The following is a 20,490-nucleotide window of genomic DNA, read 5'->3' on the forward strand; positions in this document are numbered from 1 at the left end:
TTCACCTCTGACAGAACAAAAAAAAAAAGACACAAAGGAAAGATCATTTTGTATTTATATATACAAAATAGTTAGGATAAACTTATAGCTACTTTCGCTTAACTCAATGAGAAGAAAGAGGTGTACTAACAGTGTTTGGACAGAATATCCTGTCTGCTTCTTATACTATGGATAACCACTAAGAAGATAACAAGTGTATTGATTATCAAAACTGTCCTATTAATCAGCTGTGAAACTGTCTCATTCATATATATTTCTCAATTAAAAAATTTTTTTAAAAAAGCTTTGGACATGAGGAGTGGAAAACAAATTGAAGAGAGGGGGGATGAAAAGAAAAGATGACCCAGAATATATCACATACAGGTACAAATTCCCTGTGATGAAAGTCATCATTATGTATATCTAAACTGTGCTGATAAACTTAACTTTTAAAAACATTTGCAAAACAGTTGTACACCAACAGAGGCAGAGTGAATAACTTTTGATTCATTCTGATGAAGGAATATTATGCAGTCATAAAAAGAACGTGAGTGCATTTTATGTAATTTACTGAATTGTCTCTTAAAAATACTGTAAAGAAATCAAGAGGGAGGGTGCTGGGGAGATGGCTCAGTAGAATAAGTGCTTGCCTGGCAAGTGCAAGGGTCTGAGTTCAATCCCCAGTTCAACCAAAGGAAAAAAAAAGAAATCAAGAGGGATATATTATATATATTTGCTCGTGTACATATATTTCTAGTTTAGTGACCTTTTTAACAACTGTTCAGATTTATGACCTATGCATACTGTTGGGATATATAACCCATCTTTTTTTGTACAATTCTGTACATCTTGTTTATGGAGCCTCAATGTCTTTTTTATACAGTATATCTTGTTTCTTCAGTACAGTAATTTTTTGCTGATTGTCCTGTATAGTGTAGCCCTGTAGTTTTCTATTCTGTTATACATTACATTACTGAATGTAGGAGTTATGCATGTAAAATCGAAGTCACTTGGCCAGAGTTTCCTCTGACCTTTTCTTTGTTCTGAATATTGTCATGCGGATACTATATACAATTCCTCATTTAGTGACCAATGTATTTACTTAATGAAATTAATGAGATATCCCTTGAAGGATACATAAATCTAAGTACTTGATTGACAATGAATCACGGGAACTGGACAGCTGGGGAGAGGGACGAGAGAAAGTTTTCACATATACCTGTTACACTCACTGAATTTTGAATCCAATGCATGTACCACCCAAATAGTTAGGCAACACACCACGGGTGCACACAGAACACTGCCTGTCATCCGGAGTGCAGCTTGAGACTGTCCTGTCTGTAAACGTCTCTGAGACCCAAAGAAGCCAGGAGCATTGAGGTCTCGGGGAATTTCCAACATAGTGTGATTGCACAGTTATCATAATGCCATGAAAAGCTCATCTTTTTTTTTTTTTTTAAATGTATTTGGTACAGGGTCTCACTATGCAGCTCAGACTCGCAGTGATCCTCTTGTTTCAGCTTCCCCAGCACTGGGATTATAGGTGTGTGCCACCATGCCCGCCCAGTTTTGGTGTCCAAACTGGCTCTGGGTGGCCAGGGGTGGGACCAGCGCAGCATATGGTACCAGGGATCGAACATGGGTCCTTGCACTTGTGTAGGCAGGCACTTAGACTGCTGAGCGATCTCCGCAGCCCCCTAAGGCTCATCTTACCAACTTGCTAGGTGGAGAAGCTCTACTGCCCTGCTGAATCCAGGGGAAACAATTCTGAGTTGTCCAGTTTCTAATATCCAGGGATTCGAGTGACTGGGTGATCCTTATGTGTAGAGATGCCTGTCTGTGCTGGGGGGTCAGCAGGGGATGCCCAGGGACCCAGATTCTCTCCTCCCCACCTGTTGTGGACCCTCAGACCACAAAGCCTGGAGGTGGGGGTGGGGATGGGGGCTCTGGAGAAGGGGTTAAGGGAGCTATGCGGTTTTGGGTTACACGTTCCCTTGGAGCTAAAATGTCACCATGGAAAAATGAAGGCATGGAAACAGCAGATGGAAACACAGGCTCTCTGCACTTAGCCAGTTGTCAGCAGGAGTTGGAAATAACCCACCCAACGGGCCTGATGCAGCTGGAGGGGGTTGTCTGACCTGTGGCCAGATCGCCTAAATAATTCCACAAACCTGGCCTCCCTTGTCAGGCTCTAGCAGGAGATTTAATAGAACCCGCTGATTTACACCGGCCGCCGTAATTCAATTCCGAGTCAAGGCGCAGCCAGCCATGGGGAGATTTCTTTATGTTCCCTGGGCTCCTAATAGCATTGTCTCCTCCTTCCTCTCTATTTACCACATGCCATTTGGTCAAATTAGAACTTGAACTCAAGAAAGCAGATGCCTTCCTTGAGATAAGGTCCAAAAACAATTCCCTTGAGGGAGAAAAGGGAAGGGTTTTTGACTTGCATCTGTGTGTACAGAGGAGACACCTCTGATATATGACTTACATAAAAATGATGACAAATAGGAGAGGATTTTCTTTCGTCCTTGAAGCTAGGGCAGGCTCTTTCACAAGTCTCAGAGGAGGAGGGGGACAACATCCTTCTCGAATTATTCTCAGGGACCCAGGGCCCCTCACTGTCTCATGATGAGTGGCTGCAGGCTCTCCCCAGCAATACCGGTGCCTCAGTTCTGTGCAGCTCCAGGGCCCCCAGATCTTTGCCAACAGAGGCACTGGGCCCACCCACTCTCAGCCTTATTCTTACAGAGTTGTCCTGCAGTTCTACATTGGCTGCTTAATTTTTTTTAATTTTATTTTTAATTACAGATTTTTTTTTTTTAATTCAAAAAAGTGGAAAGAATTGTTCAGAGCACACTAATATGCCCACTGCTTTTGGCAGAAATGTCTCCTCAAAGTTCATAGGTTGAGGGCCGGCCAAATAGCTCAGCGGATTAAAGCGCCTACAAGCCGGGCGCAGGGGCTGGGGGTTCGTTCCGGGCCTGCCGTGCTGGCCCCGCCCCTGGGATGCGCTGAGAGAGGGATTGAGACTGGGTGTGGTGGCGCGCGCCTGTAATCCCACCGATTGGGAGGCTGTAAACAGGCGGCTCACTACGAGTCCAATCTAGTAGTGAGCATCTTGTAGACCCTTCCCTAAAATACAAAATAATAATAATAATAATAATAATAATCTCATAGGTTGGAGTCTTGGCCAGTATGGACCAATACAAATCTACTGGTCTATTGAAAGGAACAGTTGACAAGAACAGTTAATGCTTAAATTCTTTTTCTTCTTTTTAATTTCCTTTGACCAGTGTTGCAGGCTTATATCTGATAATCTGAACAACTACTTTGCAGACAGTAGTATGCAATATGACAACCATTGTCAAATTCCTATCATCTTGTTAATGAAATTCTAATTGTTTCTAAGTTTTTAAATTCTTTTTCACAAAAGTGCCCCGTATCTCTGTATGTGATGGTACTTGGAATTGGAAGTCTTTAAAGATGTGCCTGAGGTCAAAATGAGGCCCTTCGGGTGGTCATAATCTCATTGCTTGACATCCTTATAAGACCGGGACGCAGAGACACCAGGGGCCCTGAGCAAGGGGAGGCCACCTGGAAGTCTAGGGAGAGGATGCATCTTGACTGCCACTTCCCCTTCCAGAGCCACGTGAGGCGTGAGGGAAGGTCTGTCACTGCTTCAGCCCCCCGGGGTATTTTGTCACAGCAGCCCGCGCACTCCCCACACGCCTTCTACAGTGGTTAGCATTTGGCTGCATTTATCTATCACAGTATTTTACCCGTCCATTTTGGTTTTGATGGCTTTCAGACTTTGTCCACTTTGAGTGCACACTGGGGAGATCAGATGCAAGTGAACCTGCCTGAACCCCTCAGTGGCCTCGGCTGGCTGGGGTGCAGCACAGGGGGAGAGCCTTTACCTAAGCACGTGTGAAGCCCTGGGTTCCACCCCAGTATGGCAAAAAAAAATCAAAATTGTCTAAGTAGAGTTTATAGACCAAGAAATAGGAAGCCAGACATTAATAACAAAAGGGCGTGATTAGGAGGACAGAATTCTGCATGTTGGGTCGCGGCTCCGAGCCCAGTTGGGTGAGTGAGGCCCACCCCTGCTTCCCTTGGGCACCATTTTCTTGGGGCAGGGGTCCTATTCATTCTTCTTAGGCGGGGTGGGGGAAGAAGGAGGTCCCCACTTCGTGCCGGTGGCTGCATCTCCAGATCCAGATACTGTCTGTGACCTTAGGCACGCGTCTCTGTCTCCCCAAGACTTGTTGAAATGAGCGTGATACAAACCATGGGATTGCTACAGATTTCAAAGAAGGCTCAAGTGGGGGGCGCAGAGAAGGCTCTCCCTTATTGGCGCCTCACTCCTGGGTCAGGGCAGTGCTGTCTGCTGCAGCAAATGATCTCAGTGGATTCACCTAGTAATGTACATTCTGCCCACCTAACAGTCTAGAACCCCTAGACCGGGCCACTCACCTCTCCTTTGGCCTTCACGGGTGCGCTCTCTTCCCATCTCGGGGCTCTGCCTACCTGAGTGCAGAGGAAATCCCCTCGGCGGCAGCACTCAGGGGCCCGTCACTGGCTCATCACTTCTTGCCACAAAACAGCCACTGCTCAGGGGTCACCGTGGCCTGTCCACGGAGAGCGTGCCTTCATGGGTGCTTCTCCGCGCAGCCCTCAGGAAAGGTCAGACTAGGAGGAAACGTGAGCGGTGAGGACAGCAGGAAAGCGAGTGTGGCCAGGGCCACAGGAGCGTCCCCGCCGAAGCTGGACATACTAGTCACAGGCGGCTTCCTTCACACAAGGCTGGGTGCAAGATCCCCTTCGATCTCTGATCCCAGCATGTACTAGCAACGTGGCCCAGACCAAGTGATCTGGTTCCTTCAAGAGTCATTTTCTCTTCCATGAAATGGAGGTAATCAATACTTGTTCCTCTCATTTCAAGGAGAAGAATAAGAGTAGAGTCCCGGTTCTCCTTCCTCAGAATCCTTCTTAACAATCAGTGCAAGTTAGCAGATAAAACAAAAACTGTTTTTTTAAAGGTTACACCACGATTTCTGCATGCACATAGCATAGTGAGGGTTTGGCATACAGTAAATATCTAATACATATTTGTATTGAGCTCAAAGAGAATTTACTAAGGCCTCTTCCAAGAAGAAAAAGTAAACATTGGGCTGGAGGTGATGTTAAAGAAAAACTTGTCCTGGCACTTGCTAAAGGATAAGGATGGCACTATTCAGGGCTTCCTCCCTAGGTGTCAAGCCTAGCACAGTAAGAGACAGGCGAAGGTCAACTCCAATACAAGAAGGACAAATGGATTTATAGCCTAGGTGCAGGTTGGGTGAATGGATGGAAAATTACTAGCAAGAGACCTCAGTGCATGGGGTTTCTGGCTGAACCAACCTAATAGGGTCTTGTACAAGGTGGGGCAGGGTGTTCGGGTTCTGGGGCTGGGGAATGAGGAATCTGATCAGCTGTCAAGGATGGGACATTTGCCCTCAACAGACTTGCTAGGATTCTTGCTACAGCTGGTTGCTACAAAGGTGGCCACAGAAGTCCAAGTTCAAAGGTCAGTGTTATGATTTGTGTCTAGGTGTCCCCCCAAAGCCTCATGCAGTCTTGGGGTGGCTTCTGGAGTTTGTGATTGATTGCTGTGGGTGTGGATGCTGCCCCTGCCCAGGGGCAGGTAATTTGCATTACAATGTAAGGTGGGAAGAGAAGCTGGCTGCCTGAGCTGCTGCTACCCTTCCCTTTGTTCTTGCTCTTTGCCACCACCATGAAAGGTTGCTTTCTGCTCTGTGCTGCTCTGCGTTGGACCGAGCTGAGTATGGACTGAAACCTCCAGTAACTGTGAGCTAAAGAAACCTTTCCTTCCTTCATTTTGAGTGTTGGGTATTTGTCCCAGCAACGAGAGAAGAATAACTAAGACAGCCAAGAGAAGGAATCAGAAGAGCTAACGGAAGGTCAGTGAAGAGAGTACTGGTCACTGGACAAGCAAAGCCAAAGCCCTCCAATCTACTCTCCCCACCAAGGTTTTACGATGGGACAATACATTTGAAGCTCTCCAGAGATGGTGGCTCCCCTCTCAACGTGCAGGCATCTGGGCCCCCTCCCTTGGGTACTCTGGATCCCTGGCAAGGGCACCTGAGTAACTAAGATCACACAAAGCTCTCCGTGTGGCAGTGGAGGCAGGAGGGAGACACAAGGTAGAATCCACTCTGGCCCTGATCCATGATGAATGGTCCGGCTCATGGCAGCAGCAGAGACCGGAGTTGCTGGAACAGAGCCCGGGAAGGCAGTTCTCCAGAAGTGGTCTTCTGGCCTGCTTGATAAAGCCCAGGGCTGCAATTAGGACAAAACACTGTGAATATGACACCTGGTGACAGCTGTCAGAAGGCCCCAGAAACTTATGATGGATTAATTTTGCTCCCTGGAGCTGTGCCTGGGCCAGAGCACCTGTGGATATTGGAGGGCCGAGCTGTGTCCCCGTCCGAGGCCCAAGGGAGGCCCACAGTGTCTCAGAAATCACAGCTCCCAGGAGAAGCCAAAACTGGAATGGGCTCAGAGCTCATCTGAGCTCCCCTTTTAACATCTGGAAAATCTGCTCCCCAGAAGGGAAGCAGGTCACTCGGATTCCCACAGCAAGCCATGCTGGGGCCAGACAACAGAGCTCCCGACTTGGAAACTGGCACACCGCACCTGGCTGAGAGGCAGGTGAAGGCCCAGCGTGCTTGCTGGCGGTCACCTGCTGGTGTCTGGGAAGACAGAACGGAGTGAGACGCGTTAGAGGGACACAGAGACAACGTAAGACTGAGACAGAAAAACTAATGGCAGGGCACAGAGATTCAGAGAAGAGAGGGACAGGAAGACACTCACGCTGTAGAATTTGAAATAGATTCAGGCCTGGGAGATAGCTCAGCGGCATAAGTGCCTGCCTGGCAAGCGCAAGGCCCCGAGTTCAATCCCTCAGTACCAAAAAAAAAAAAAAAGGAAAGAAAAAAGAAAGATTCAAGCTCCAGCAGATTTGGGAGCTGTGGGGGTCTGTCTGTGTTTTACGGGACAGTCACAGAGTGCAGGGGGTGAGCTAGGTGAGCAGACCTTCCCAAGGAAAGCCTTGGGGCCGGAGAGATGGCTCAGTGGAATAAGTATTTCCCTGGCAAGCGCAAGGGCCTGAGTTCAATCCCCAAGTCTGCCAAAAAAAAGAAAAGAAAAGGACAGGGGCTCAGTACCCCCTGTCCTTGTGGCTGCTATCTCTGCTGTCTCCTGTTTCTGAGAAGAGAGGAAAGCTGCCCAGAGAAGAAACAGAGCCCAAGCCTTTCGTCTCCCTCTTCCCACCTCAGAACCAGCAAGTCCTTTGTATTCTCAAGGCTCAGCTCAAAGGGTGCCTCTTCCAGGAAGCCTTCCCTGATTTCTTATTCAGATTCCCTCCCCATGAAGCATACCCATCTCGTGTGAATCTCTGCAGATACCTGCTCCTGTTAGCTGCCCTTCCTCGACCTGCCCCAACCCATGTCAGCCCCTCCTCCTTTTCTTCACCCTCTACAGTAGACACCCAAAGATACCCTGTTGATGAATCAGGGTCCCTCTCAAGCACCAGGAACACCAAAGCCTGAGCTCTAAGCCTCACAACTAACGCAGCAAGATCGGCTTTGCTCCACCTGTTTACAGTAGGACCGGGTAGTGAAAACGGGCAGCTTCCCCCAGGTCCCGCGGCTACTAAGTGGCCAAACCGGAGCTGGAGCCCAAGCTGCAGGACCCCAGGGTCAGTGGTCCGTGCACTGCAATGGACGGCAGCTTTTTAGGGCAGGAACCGAGTGTACACTCTGGATCCTGGACACAGGTGGACCTCGCTGTGGGCTTTAGAATGAGTGAAACAAAAGGGCGAAAGGTGACAGTGCGCGCGGGGGTGGGGCAGCAAGTGGCAGCATGGAGCAAATTCAGCTGCCTCTTAGTTTTATAAATAAAGTCTTGGGGCAGTGAGATAGACTAAGTGCATGCTTTGGCAAATGCTGGGCCGGCCGTGCCCCAGGTGCGCTGAGCCAGCCACCACCCTGGGTATGGAGGCACAGTCCTATAATCCAAGAGCTGAGGAGGCTGAAAACAGGAGGATCACTGTGAGTCTGAGCTGTGGAGTGAGACCCCATACCAAATACATTAAAAAAGAAAAAGAAAAAGAAAAAGATTCCATTTCCAAATACATGAAATAAATAAATAAAGTCCTGTTGGAACACAGTCGCACTCGATCCTTTAGGCATTGCTTATGGCTGCTTTTGTGTATGACAGCAAAGTTAAATTGCAATAAAGACCATAGGAGCCACAAAGCCTAAAAGCCCTCAACCCCTTTATAGCAAAAGTCTGTTGCAGGGCACGATGGCACAAGTTTGTAATCCCAGCACTTGGGAGGCTGAGGCAGGAGGATCTGCCCAAGTTTGATGCCAGCCTGAGCTCCCTAGTGAGTTCAAGGCCAGCCTAAACTATGTATTAAGAACATGTGCCAACAAAGCAAAACAGAAAGTTTGCTGACCCTGTAGTTCATGACAATTGGGCTGGCTAAACAACAGTGATCATTGTTAAGTGCTAGAATCCTGTCTGTCTTCCTGTGACCTAGACGACCGTGTGTATGCGCACGTGTTCATTCCTTGGGCAGATTTCAGGTGTACCGAGGAGCTGCCACTTCATTATGTCATGGGCAGGCTTCATCTAAAAGCCTGGGGCTGGGACACAGCACAACTGTAGAGCGCGCGCTCAACACGCAGCAGGCCCTGGGTCTGTGCTCCAGCCTCAAACATAAATAAACCGGGCATTGTGATATCGTGATGTGCGCTGTAACCCCAACCACTCTTGCAGGCTGAGGCAAGAGGCTGCTGCCTGAAAATAAAAAGATGTAAAAGGCTGGGAGGTAGCTGGGTGAGTGCTCTCCATTCAGTCCCCAGTTGTGCAATGAATTAGTTAAATTTAAAAATAAGAAGGCCTGCTGCATGGCGGGTGTGTGTGTGCGTGTGTGTGTGGCTGTTGTTTTGGGTAAATTTGGCTTAGTAGGAAGTGCTGCTCGCTCTGACACAGCCCCAGGGCTTGTGGCTGAGCCCCGGGGCCAGGAGGTCCTCCCTGCCCTAGGGGAGGGCTAGGATGCCTCTGTGGCCCTGCCCGCCACTGCTACCCAGGCTGCAGGCCACATGAAAAGCAGCCTGTTCAGGGCCAAGCTCCATTTCTTCTTGGCTTTCCTGGGTGGCCTGTGTCTGCAGACCCCCAACGTTGGGTCCTCCCCTGAGCCTGAGGAGCATTTGTGGGTGACCAGGATGCGGCTCCTGGCAGGTCAGCACTGGCCCCCCGAGCGCTGGCATCAGGAACAGAAGCAACATCAAAGCAGTGATTGGCCGACTCCCACCCGAAATGCCAAGCCTGCCAGGCGGGGAGCACTGGGGACGTGACACACCGTGGGCGGCCGCCTCCAGCCTGCACCCCTGGCCAGTCTGCCTCAGGCCTTCCCACGATGTCAGCCACATCACTGAGCCTCTCGTGTCTGCTCACCATCTCAGGACTGCCCTGTTCCTCAGCTCGCAGCTGGGGTGAGTGTGTGAGTGTGCACGTGCATGAATTGTTTTGGAAAAAAAAAAAAAAAAAAAAAGACTCAGAAAACAGACAAGGCCTGGCAGCTTTCAGCAGACCACAAAGTGTTAAACGTCTCAGCCAGCATGGGAATTGGCACACATGGCCGTGTGACTCCACTTGAGTGTGCTCCTGCTATGAACCTGACTTGAGGGTGACAGCCTGACAGCTGCTGTTCCCTCAGCTTTGGAGGAAAACCACGTTCTGTGCTCGGGGCCCCCTGGCATCAGGTGTCGGGACAGTGTCGCTCTGCAGGCCAGCTGGCGTGGGCGATGGGCAGAGGCTGCCTCACCAAGCCGCCGAGTCATTGTCTTTGCAGGCTGCCTCTTCAGGTACAAATGACACACAGCAAACTTGCACTGTGGGTGTTCAGTAACTGCTTCAAGGACCGGGATTTGTTCTTTTTGGGTGTGTGACGTGAGCATGGGGGCTTTAGGGTGTAGGCTTCCCTGCCATATATAGATCACGAAAAGCTTCGGGCAGATGGCAGCCTGGAAGTTGAGAGCATCACTGCTGCGAGCTGTCCAGCCTCTGTGGGAGCACGCCTGGTGCTGGAGCCCAAGTGAGTCTGACCTTTGCTCCTCCCCAGGTCTCCTTCCGGTGCCACTTTTAACATGCAACCGAAGGTCCCAAAGCAGGAGCGGAAGGAGAAAGCAAAAAGTTGAGAGTCCACCAACTGGACCAGCAGGCGCAGAGCCATTAGCTGTGGCCTCCCTTGTCATTTTCACAACCTGCCAAGGCAGGACCCCCTCTTGTGTCATTGCTTTCCTTCTGTGGATTCTGATGACACGCTGGCGTGACATGAGGGGGTCCTGTATGATGGAGGGATAAATGGCAAAGGCCGTCTCTAGTGGCCCTGGGTGGCTTGGTCTTGTGAGCAGGGAGATGAACTCGATCCTGGCATCACATGTCCTTTCTAAAAGGACTCTGAAGATGGTTTGGGCCATCGGGCTGAAGGCCTTGTGAAACAAGAGTAAAATGCTTCTCAGATTGAGACAGAGTTGCAGCATACTTTTGTCTAGATACAAACTCTTTTATTCAAATCCCTATATTTCCAAAAGTAAGGTGGTTTGAATCACTTTCCCAGGATGTGTTTTAGTTTCTCAGAATGAAACAAAAGAAAGACCCCTTTTCAAGAGTGAGTATGGAGTCTAAAGGGTAAAACCATCATGAACTATGGGAAAAAATCTAAACGCTTACCAAAAGCCCACTTTAGACAATCAGAAATGATTTCTCTAAATATACGTGTAGGGACCACATATAACGATGTTACTCTGAGGTCCTTAGCGAGGGCAAGTAACCCTAAAATCCCATCCTGGTTGGCATTTCCATGGCAGCTCCCTGGGGATGAGCTACCTATTGTGTCCAGATTTTTGCAAGCCCCATGTAAACACACACACACACACACACACACACACACACACACGTCCATTGCAACAGAGCCTTCTGGTGCTTTTCCAGATGGGACCCTTAGCTTAGACATGATTCCAATGGAGACAGCATAGTTCTGAGAGAGATTCCCAGGGCACTTGATGACACCAAAATAGACATGTGAAGTCCTGGCTTAGCTGACCGGGAGGGTGCAGTGGGGAAGTTGTTCCAAAACACATCCACCTGATGGAAATATTCTGAAGTGGAATGAGCTGTAAATAAATTAGACTGTGCTAAAAACAAACAGTTCCAGGGAGGGAGGGAGAGAGAGGGCAGAAATAGATGGCTTTCACCTGCTTCAGTAAAGTAGGTCAAGGTCAAGGAGGAATGGAGACAGAACAAATGGTACAGGTGCCTCGGCAGAGAAGCAACTGATAATAAGTCTTGTTTACTAAAGGGTCTCCAGTCTCCAGGAAGGAATAAGAGATGTGATGGTTACATTTCAGTAGTAGAAACTGTACCAGGTACTGGGTGAAGAAGTCCTTCAAGGCCGTATATTGTCTGAAAAATGAATGGCAGCAAGCGGAAATCAGACACACGGATCTGCCAGCCTCCCAGGGGTTCTTGGGTGGCAGAGACTTGGTGGAAAGCTGTAGCCTCGGCCTTTACCTGTCTCTGAGGAAAAGAGAGACAAAGAAGAAAGCGTAGCAGGAAAGACTTTAGAAGAGTCCTAGGTTGCTGTGTACCTGTCAGCCTGCCCCACATAACTGAAATATGGTGGTGCCATTGACCCCACCTCTCCTTGGTACTCAACACTCAAGGAAAGAACTGGCGTGTGTGTCAAATTTGATAATGATATAGCTCTGTTTACTGCTGAGAAAAAGTGCACATGACAGCCAGAGTGGACCCAATGGTCACAGCTCAGTGTGGTACTCTACTGTAGCACATGACAATTCCATACCACACCAGCCTCACACAGCACCATACTGTGACCTGGATGGATCAGGACCAAAAGAAGCACACCCTAAAAAAAAGACTGTCATCTCACCACGATAACAATTGTTCCCCAGTTTTGCAAATATGCATGATCGCTGCTTTTTACCAGTCACAGCCTTAGCCTTCTCTTCCTGTTGCTGAGAAGGAAGATACCCAGTCACAGGCTAGCCCTTGCTTCTTGACAGTGTCCAATCCAGAGCAAAACTTTGCTTCCTCGTAGTTTCCCCCTAAATCACCCAGCAGAAGCTCAAACCCTAGAATCAGTCCTTCCTAACACTCTCTTACCAAGATATCTTCTGGTTCCTCCTGGGTGAGTTTGCAGTGAGTCAAGAAACCCAGCTGGGTTGGACAAGGCGTTTGTGTTCCCAGGGGGCTTCAGCTGAAGGAAATTGCTATGGTCATCTCGAGTCGTTCTTATGGGAGCCTCTTGCCTTCTTCTTAGGTCTTGGCCTTCATTTTTACCCATATGTAGTCATAGTATAGAGTTTAAAAGGAAGAACTCTGGAACAAGACTTCTTGGATTCAAGTCTTTGCTTACTACCTGTATGACTTTGGACAAAACGCTTAATTCTTTGCCTCAGTAAACTGTTGAGAACAGCTAAAGCTGGAAATTGGTCATATGTGTCAGGCAGCACAAGGCCATAGTGCCTAAAGCAGTCAAGCTACCTCAGTCTCAAGAAGCACATTCTACCCGGACAATTTCAGTCATAAGTTGCTAGGAAACCTGTGTCCTATAATACTAACTTTGTGAAGGCACAAATAAACACCCCCAGTGGTGTTGTTTAGGTCTTTTGTCCATCCAGGCAAACAGGCCTCCACCTGGACTCAGCTCTAGTCTTTTGTCTGTCTTTTCCTCAGTCCTATCACAGTTTCTCCCCAGGGTACACCAAGACAACAATGAGTCCCTACAGTAAACTGTCCTAGAAAATGGGAGTGAAGAGGATGATGATGATGATGATGATGATGATGATGATGATGATGATGGTGATAGTGCTTAACTGTCAGGGTCGCTACGAGAGGTAGGTTAGTGTCTATGCATGAACCACTTAAGTAGTATCTTGCACATAGTGTATGTCATTAATATTATTGATTCAGCAAACATTTGTGGAGTGCCTAGTGTCTTCCAGGCACACAGTTAGTTCCTCAGAATAAACACTGCCTCCTACCCTCCCAGAAAACAAACTTTATTCAAGGAAATTGAGGAAATGGTTTCACTCCATGGAGAACAGCTGACATGAAGATAAATCCAGAAAAAAAATATGTAGCAGGACTGGACCTGCTGGCACTCATCTTAAGCCCAGATGCTCAGGAGGCTAAGGCAGGAGGATTGCAAGTGTAAGGCCAGCTTGGAAAACTTCATAAAATTTTAAAGGGGCGGAAGGGATACAGTTTAGCCCTCCCTGCATTCAATCCCCATAAAACAGCATAGTAGGGCCACTCTACCTGGGCCTGGGAGGTCAAGGAAAGCTTCCTGGTGAGAATATTGAAGTCAGAGGTCAGAGGTCAGAACAAGACATGTCCCTGGCAAGTGCAAGGGTCTGAGTTTAATCCCTGGTTCTGCAAAAAAAAAAAAAAAAAAAAGAACAAGACATGTGGTAGATGAGCTGCACGTGTGCTGTAAGCTAGAGATTCTGTGAGACGTAGAGGTCAGGGTGCCATCGTGAGACCAAAACTGAGAACCAAAACATGCTGGGGTTTGGCCATCAGGGGTATTGCTGCCATGAACACTCTAGTTCATGGATTTGGGTGAAAATACACCCACCTTTCTGTTGGTAAATACCTAGGAGTGAAGTTTTTAGGGTACAGCGCACATCTGTGTCTAGCTTTAATAGAAAATATTAACAACTTCCTCCCACCAACCGGTATGTGATAAGTCTGGGTGTTTCACACCCTGGCCACATTTGCTAGGTTCTGTCCTTTTCAATTTAGCCGTTTGGATAGGTATGCGGCGTTGGCATCCCAGAGTGCACCATCAGCATTCAGCAGGATGAATGAGAGCTAGTCTTGCCACCCGGCTGAACTCTATATCAGTGTTCGCTACCCACAATAGCTTCTGTGACTCCCACAAACACTGCTTGTGCAAGAGAAATCAAAAGTAAGAATTCATACTGTGTGATTCCGTTTATATAAAATAAAAAATTCTTAAAAAACCTAGGCAAGACACTCCCCTGGCGTCAGATTCAGGACAGTGGCAGGCAGGTAGGGAGCCCTGGGATTGGAGGTTCTGGGGCTGCTGTTCAGTCCCTTGACCTGAGTGCTGGCTTCTAGAGTTTGCTCACTTGGTAGAAATATATTGGTGTGTAACTTATGATCTGCGTGATTTTTTGTAAGATACGGTTTCATACATATTGAGCATAGGTGAGACTCTGCTTAGAAAGGAAGCTCTAAAGGCCCAGGACCATCCATTCCTCTCCTCAGGCTGGGATTAGGCCACCAATTTATGGAGACATTAAACTGCAACTCTCGAGTGAAATGACAGATGCTCTAGTATGTGCGTAGAGTCCTTGTTCTAAAATCATGAGCCCGAGCTCGAGCACCTTGAAATAAACACTACCTCTAACTCTGGCTGACATCTGTTTGTACAGCTTCCTCTTAAATACAGTACCAGAATCATTAACACACACTTCCTTCCCTCTAGTTATTGGGGACATATTATGAGTCTGTCTGGGCTTTGTGTTCCTTTTCACATCCACAGTGTGACTGTTTTTAAAGCAGGAGAAATGGATCTTAAACGATCGCAGTGTCCATGCTGTCTTAATTCAGCAACAACAAGGCAAAGGCTGTGTCGGGTAGCAAACAGGGCTGCATCAGTCCCTAACAGGTTAGAAGGCAGAGCTGGAGGTCTGGGGTGACTGTGTGGTTCTCTCCTGGGCGCAGTGAGCGTGACCCCATACTAACAAGCAGCAGTTTTCTCTGCCAGCCCTTCCTGGCCTGGATCAGAAGAAGCGAGGCGGACACAAGGCATGCTGTCTCCCGACACCTCCTCCGCCCCCACTCTTCCCACCACCGTTCTTCAGAGGAGGCCGAAGTCCGGTGAGTACTCAGGACTTACGCGCGTGTAGAACGCTGGGCTTCTCGGGCCCACCCTGTACCGCACCTGCTCCCCGCGGGCTACTTCCACAGTCTTGTCTGAGAGTCTACCCTTTACTGTTACTCTGAAGTTCAGCCCTGGAATGGACATTTGCAGATTCTGGGCCTTATCTATTGTCATGCTATCTGAAATCATGATGAAGAGAGGATCGTCTCAGCTGGATATTGATTTTGGCAAAGTGTCCCATCTTTTTGAAAACAATGAAGTGAATTTTTTATTTTAGGGAAGGGTCTACAGGGTGGTTAGGATCTCACTACCAGATCGGATTCATAGTGACCCACCTGTTTATAGCCTCCCAAGAGCTGGGATTACAGGCACGTGCCACCATGCCCAGTCTCAATCACCGTCTCAGCGCGCTCCGGGGGCGGAGCCAGCACGGCAGGCCTGAGGATCGAACCTCCGGCCCCTGCGCCTGCATGCAGGCACTTTAATCCGCTGAGCTATTTGGCCAGCCCAGTGACGTGAATTTATAGCTTCCTACATTCCTATCAACTGTTCAGATACGGAATTTCCTCTTTTCTTTCCTCTCCCCGCCCACCTTGTATTAATAAAATTTCCTAATCAGGGAGGAGAAAGGAGATGAAAATGGAGGACAAGGCATGAATGGAGAAGGGAGGATAAAGAGAAGGGAGATGGCACGCACAAAATACACTCAGACTGCAGGAATTACTTCTCACGTCTGTAACACACCATCTATATAATTTATGATATATTTTCAAATAACTAGAAAATAAGAGCCTAAACTTTCCCAACACAGAGAAATAATAACTGTTTGAGGAGATGAGAATGCTAATTCTTTGATTTGACTATTATATATATATTTGCATAGTACATTATCATAGCATATCCCCTAAATGTGGATAAATCTTATGGGTCGATTGCAGAAAAAAAGAAATGTTTCCCATAGTCCATGTCTCAGGCAGACCACGCCTGTGAAGTGACATAGGAAATAGTCTTCCAGGGCCGGAGAGATGGCTCAGTGGAATAAGCGCTTCCCTGGCAAGCGCAAGGGCCTGGGTTCAATCCCTGGTTCCGCCAAAAAAAAAAAAAAAAAAAGGACATAGTGTTCTGAGAGGCGTACTGAAGCTTGAGAAGGAGCAGGTTTGGGAAAGAGAAAAAGGCGAGGAAAGGAGCAGGATTTAGAACTAGAAATAAGAGGCCAGGACATTCTAGGGACTTGCAACCCTCAGATCTTTCTGGAAGCTCTCGGCCCTGCACTATGCCCCAGCTACTAGCCTTAGGTGGCTATCAGGCGCCTTCAGGGTAGCCGGTTCAAACTGGGACGTGCTGCCATGTTAAATGGAATATGAAGACCTAGTGTGGAACAAAGAATGAAAAGTATCCCATTAGTAACTTTTATACTAATATGTGTTGAAATGACAGTATGCAGGCAATATTGGGTTAAACAAAACGTGTTATAAAAATTCATTCCACTTGTTTTCTTTCAGTGTTTATAAAAGGTAAACATGTGATTACCAGAAAATCTAAAATTACAGTGTGGTTCTTGGCATGTTTCTTCTACCGACCGGTGCTCTAGTAGGTACTGCATAAGGGCCCTTGGAATGCCCCTCCTAACTCCACCCAAAAGGCCATGCCATCTCATGAACCCATCCAGCCAGGCTGTCCCAAGAGCAAACAAGAGAGCCGGAACTGCTGTCTCTGAAGCCTGTCTTCCCAGGCCACTCATCAGGGTGCTGGGGACTCACCAGTCATGGATCTGAACCCGGAGCAGGGCCAAGTCCAGAGAGGCAGCCCTTCCTCTGGGTCTGAGTCTGACCTATAACCCCGTGTTGCTTTGCCCTGAAGCTTCTCTCCCCAGACACGAAGAATCTCCTCTTGGAACTCGAGACCTCACAGTCCCCCTGCCTGCAAGGCTCGCTCGGCTCCCCTGGGCCCCCTGGCCCCCAGGTAGGTGTGCTGCCTCCTGCTGCCATCACCTGCTGCTGACTCGTTCAGGGCAGGAGAGCCCCTGGACAGTGCCTCATGGTGCCTGCTCCTTTCAACCTGACGAGGGGCTGCTGCTTCTTCCCTAGCTCACCGGCTCCTCCAGAGCCACCTGGAGGGAGCACTGGTTTTCTTCTCGGTGAATTCTGGCCTCCTGGGTTTGATTCTTCATCTATGGGAGGAGTCAATAATCTCCCCTGCCATCCTGGATTTTAGGGGAAGTAAGAGAGATTCTGCCTGCATGGCAATGGCTATGGCTATAGTTATCATGAGACAAAAGCTTGGCGATAAGGCGCCTCATGTCACCAGTGACCCACCCGAAGACCTGGAGGCCCCAGCGTTCAGTGCAGGCAGGTAGAAGGAAGAGACACTCATTAGCCTGAGCTTCCCTGGGCCCCTGATACTGCTACCAAGCAGCCTACTTGTCCCCACCAAAAGGAAAGGAAGAATAAACGCGAGACAAAACACTACAGAAAGAACTTTCTAGTCCAAAAAAAAAGAACCCTCTAGAAACCCCATCTCCCTTCTGCTCCTCTGGGCTGCCTTGGGGAGGGACTGGGTCAGCGAGGGGCGGTCCTAGGCTGGGAGGAGAAAGAGAGTGCGTGGAGCAGTCAGTTTGCATATAAGCTGTCACTCACCTGAGTTAGCCATCTGTGGCTTCCTATCACTGGAAAGCTAAGAGCCGAGCTGTACCCTGGGATCCGAAGCCTCACAGGAGGGGACTCTGCCTTGTATCCCATCAGCAGCTCACACCTCCTCCGCTATCCACTCAACACAGCCACAGCCTTGGCCCGGTTCTCACGCAGCTCAAGCTTGTTTCAACCTTAGGGCCAACCTTAGGGCCTTTGCGCTTGCTCGTCCTGCTATGCAGGACGCTCTGTCAGGTGATTATCACAGCTGGCTCCTTTTGCTCCCTCAGAACTTACTTTTCCTGTCTCCCCCTCAGGGATGAATAAGGAAAGTGGTCTCCCTCCCCCACCATCATTGCTCCCAATCATGGCAGCCTAGTTGAGTTTTTTCTTGATCAGTTATAGTTTCCTGATTTATTGTGCTTTTTCCTGGTCTCTTTGGTCTCCTGTCCATAAAGTGTAAGCCCTACAGCACATGATGGTCCATGGATCAATCCAGCAATGGCCTGTTTTCTAGCTCAAGTTTTGTTATCTATGGCTGCTTCTGGACGCAAAGGTGGAGTTGACAGACTGAATATGGCTCTCAAAGCCTAAGGTATTTAGTTACTCTGAGCCCTTGTACAGAAAAAGCTTAATGGCTCCTGACCTATGGGAACAGTGAAGATATCTCCCCACTCCCAGTTGCATTCCCAGTGTATAGCAGGGCAAGGGGCTGCGACCCATTCTCCATAAATACCTGTTGAATGCACTAAGGAAAACAAGAATTTGAACCCAGAGGTTCTTGGAAGTCTGAAGAATGATGAGATGGAAATCCACTAAGGAGGGCTTTTTCTACCCGTAGCAGTCCACTCCAACAAGTCTTGGGCCATGGGAGAACCGACAGAGTCTCAGAAGGAAGGAGGGGCCTCTGCTGAGCTCAGCAGCAGCTCCTCCGCTCCACTAAACATCTCCCTGCCTTCAACCCCTTTGGCTTGTGTGGGGGCTGCCTTGCCCAGCTGGAAGGTCCATGCGACCACCTCAGTTCCCCTAGCCCAGTGTTAAGCTGCCTTTCTCAAACCTGCAGGAGCTGGCCAGCAATAAGATCCCATCCTCCCCCAGCTGCTCAAAGGGAATCTCCAGTTTAGCATTTGACAAGGCTTGCTCCACCCCACCCCTGCACCTTCTAGACTGGGAAGCACGGAGCCAGAGCACAATGATCCTGTAAAATAGTTCTAGCTATTTCAAGAAATGACCAAAATTAAGGCTTAGAAGAACAAAGAGAATGGAATATAATTTCCTTCCTCCTTTCCCAAAGCAGTAGTACATAAGCCCAAGAGGGTGGCTCTCAAGCGTGTCTGCACCTTATGATCCCCTGAGGAGCTTCTGAAATTTCTGAAGCTTATCCTCTTCCCCCTAGATTGTTATTTAATCAGTCTGGGCTGTGGATGGGGCTCAAGAGTTTTCCAAGATCCCTGTGGAAGTATAGTATATTGATAGGTCTGGGAACCACCAGCCAGGTGTTCCTGGCCATTTGATAAACTTCAGAGGATACATTTCACGCAATCTTTTCACTATGCGTGTTTACTTGTGGGTCTTAGGACATGCTGGGGTTCTGAGGGTGTGGGATGAATTGGGCCCTTGTGTCCTGGGGACTTTGTCAAACAAGATCAGTCACATTCTGCAGATATGGTACAGTGGATTGTAGACCCCTGGGGTAGAGTCCTCCCACTGCTGTGGCAGGGAATGGGACAGAAGCGTGCCCACATTTTGCCTCTCTTACAAGAGAAGATGCAAAGGGGTGGGTAATAGGCTCCTGGTACCCACAAATTAACCACGGGAATTTGTAAGTCAACTGCTGCTTCACTTGCCTGCCGTCACCTCCCTGGGCCCAGGACAGCTCTGGGAGAGCGGTTGACAGACCCGAAGAGCCATGAAGCGTCGTGTTTTCAACAGATGGGGTTTCCTCAGAATGCATCCGGGGCTCTCGTTAAGCACTCAGGATATTTCAGGCAGCCAGAGGGCTCCAGGGACAAAATTAAAGACACACACAGTATGGATGTGTGCGCATTACGACTGAGGCACCACCGGACACGTGCTGAGAAAGCTCAGAGAGGAAGGAGAGGAGGAGAGTGGGTTGCAGGACAGAAAGCTCCTCTCTGGGGTGCCTGGAGCCCCACATCAGCACAGAACAGTGGTGTTTCGGTGAGGGTCCAGTGCGCCAAGCTCCTCCCGCCTCCCTACCACAGTGTCCTCTTGGCTTGGTGTAGTCTTTCTCTAATTCTTATCTTGATTGTGTAGGGTCCACCGGGGCTTCCTGGCAAGACAGGACCAAAGGGAGAAAAGGTATGAGTCTCTCCTTCTTCACCCCACCTCTCAGGCTTGTGTTATGAGGGTACTGCTGAGAATTTCCTGGTGGCTATTTCAAAATATGTGCTACTTCTGCTCTAGTGTAACGACAGGGCCCTGATGCCTGGCTGTTGCTGGGCTCTGGGATAGCACTGACGCATTCAGTGTGGACTACTGGCGTGGCAGGAGTGCTGTGACCAGCCAAAGGACTGGCCAGCCACCTGAGCCACACAGTCATGCCCAGCCCCCAGCCCTGTGATGTCCTCTGGTTCCGGAACTTCCCTCCCAGCAGCCTCTGCTTACCTGTCCTCTCCATCCACAGGGAGAATTTGGCCGGCCAGGAAGGAAGGTATGGTCCATGCTGTTCTGTCAGCATCCCACAGGCTACCGTGTGCCACGTGCGTGAGTGTATGTGCATCCTCAGGGGTGAGGAGCCAGCCCTTCACTACTATGGCCACTGATAACCAGGTGGTGGACAGCGACAGCGCTGCCCTCTTACCAGTGGCAGTAGCAATCCTTTGGACAGGAACTGGAGCTTGCTGCCACCAGGCA

At 48.9% G+C, this 20,490-nt stretch overlaps 1 protein-coding gene across 2 annotated transcripts in view; it reads left to right on the top strand.

Moving 5' to 3' along the window:
- The window catches only part of Colq (collagen like tail subunit of asymmetric acetylcholinesterase), a 70,138-nt gene that overhangs the window by 18,875 nt on the left and 30,773 nt on the right, over positions 1-20,490 (top strand). The window contains exons 2-5 of one of the 2 annotated variants that reach the window (XM_023715747.1): positions 14,857-14,982; positions 16,847-16,948; positions 19,891-19,935; positions 20,261-20,346. In XM_023715747.1, the coding sequence (XP_023571515.1) occupies positions 14,857-14,982; positions 16,847-16,948; positions 19,891-19,935; positions 20,261-20,346 (359 nt within the window). The remainder of the gene's footprint in view (positions 1-14,856; positions 14,983-16,846; positions 16,949-19,890; positions 19,936-20,260; positions 20,347-20,490) is intronic. The other variant, XM_004631664.2, reaches the window with a different exon arrangement.

The sequence above is a fragment of the Octodon degus genome, unplaced genomic scaffold (assembly GCF_000260255.1).
Source record: "Octodon degus isolate 3935 unplaced genomic scaffold, OctDeg1.0 scaffold00043, whole genome shotgun sequence".
Taxonomy (NCBI): Eukaryota; Metazoa; Chordata; class Mammalia; order Rodentia; family Octodontidae; genus Octodon; species Octodon degus.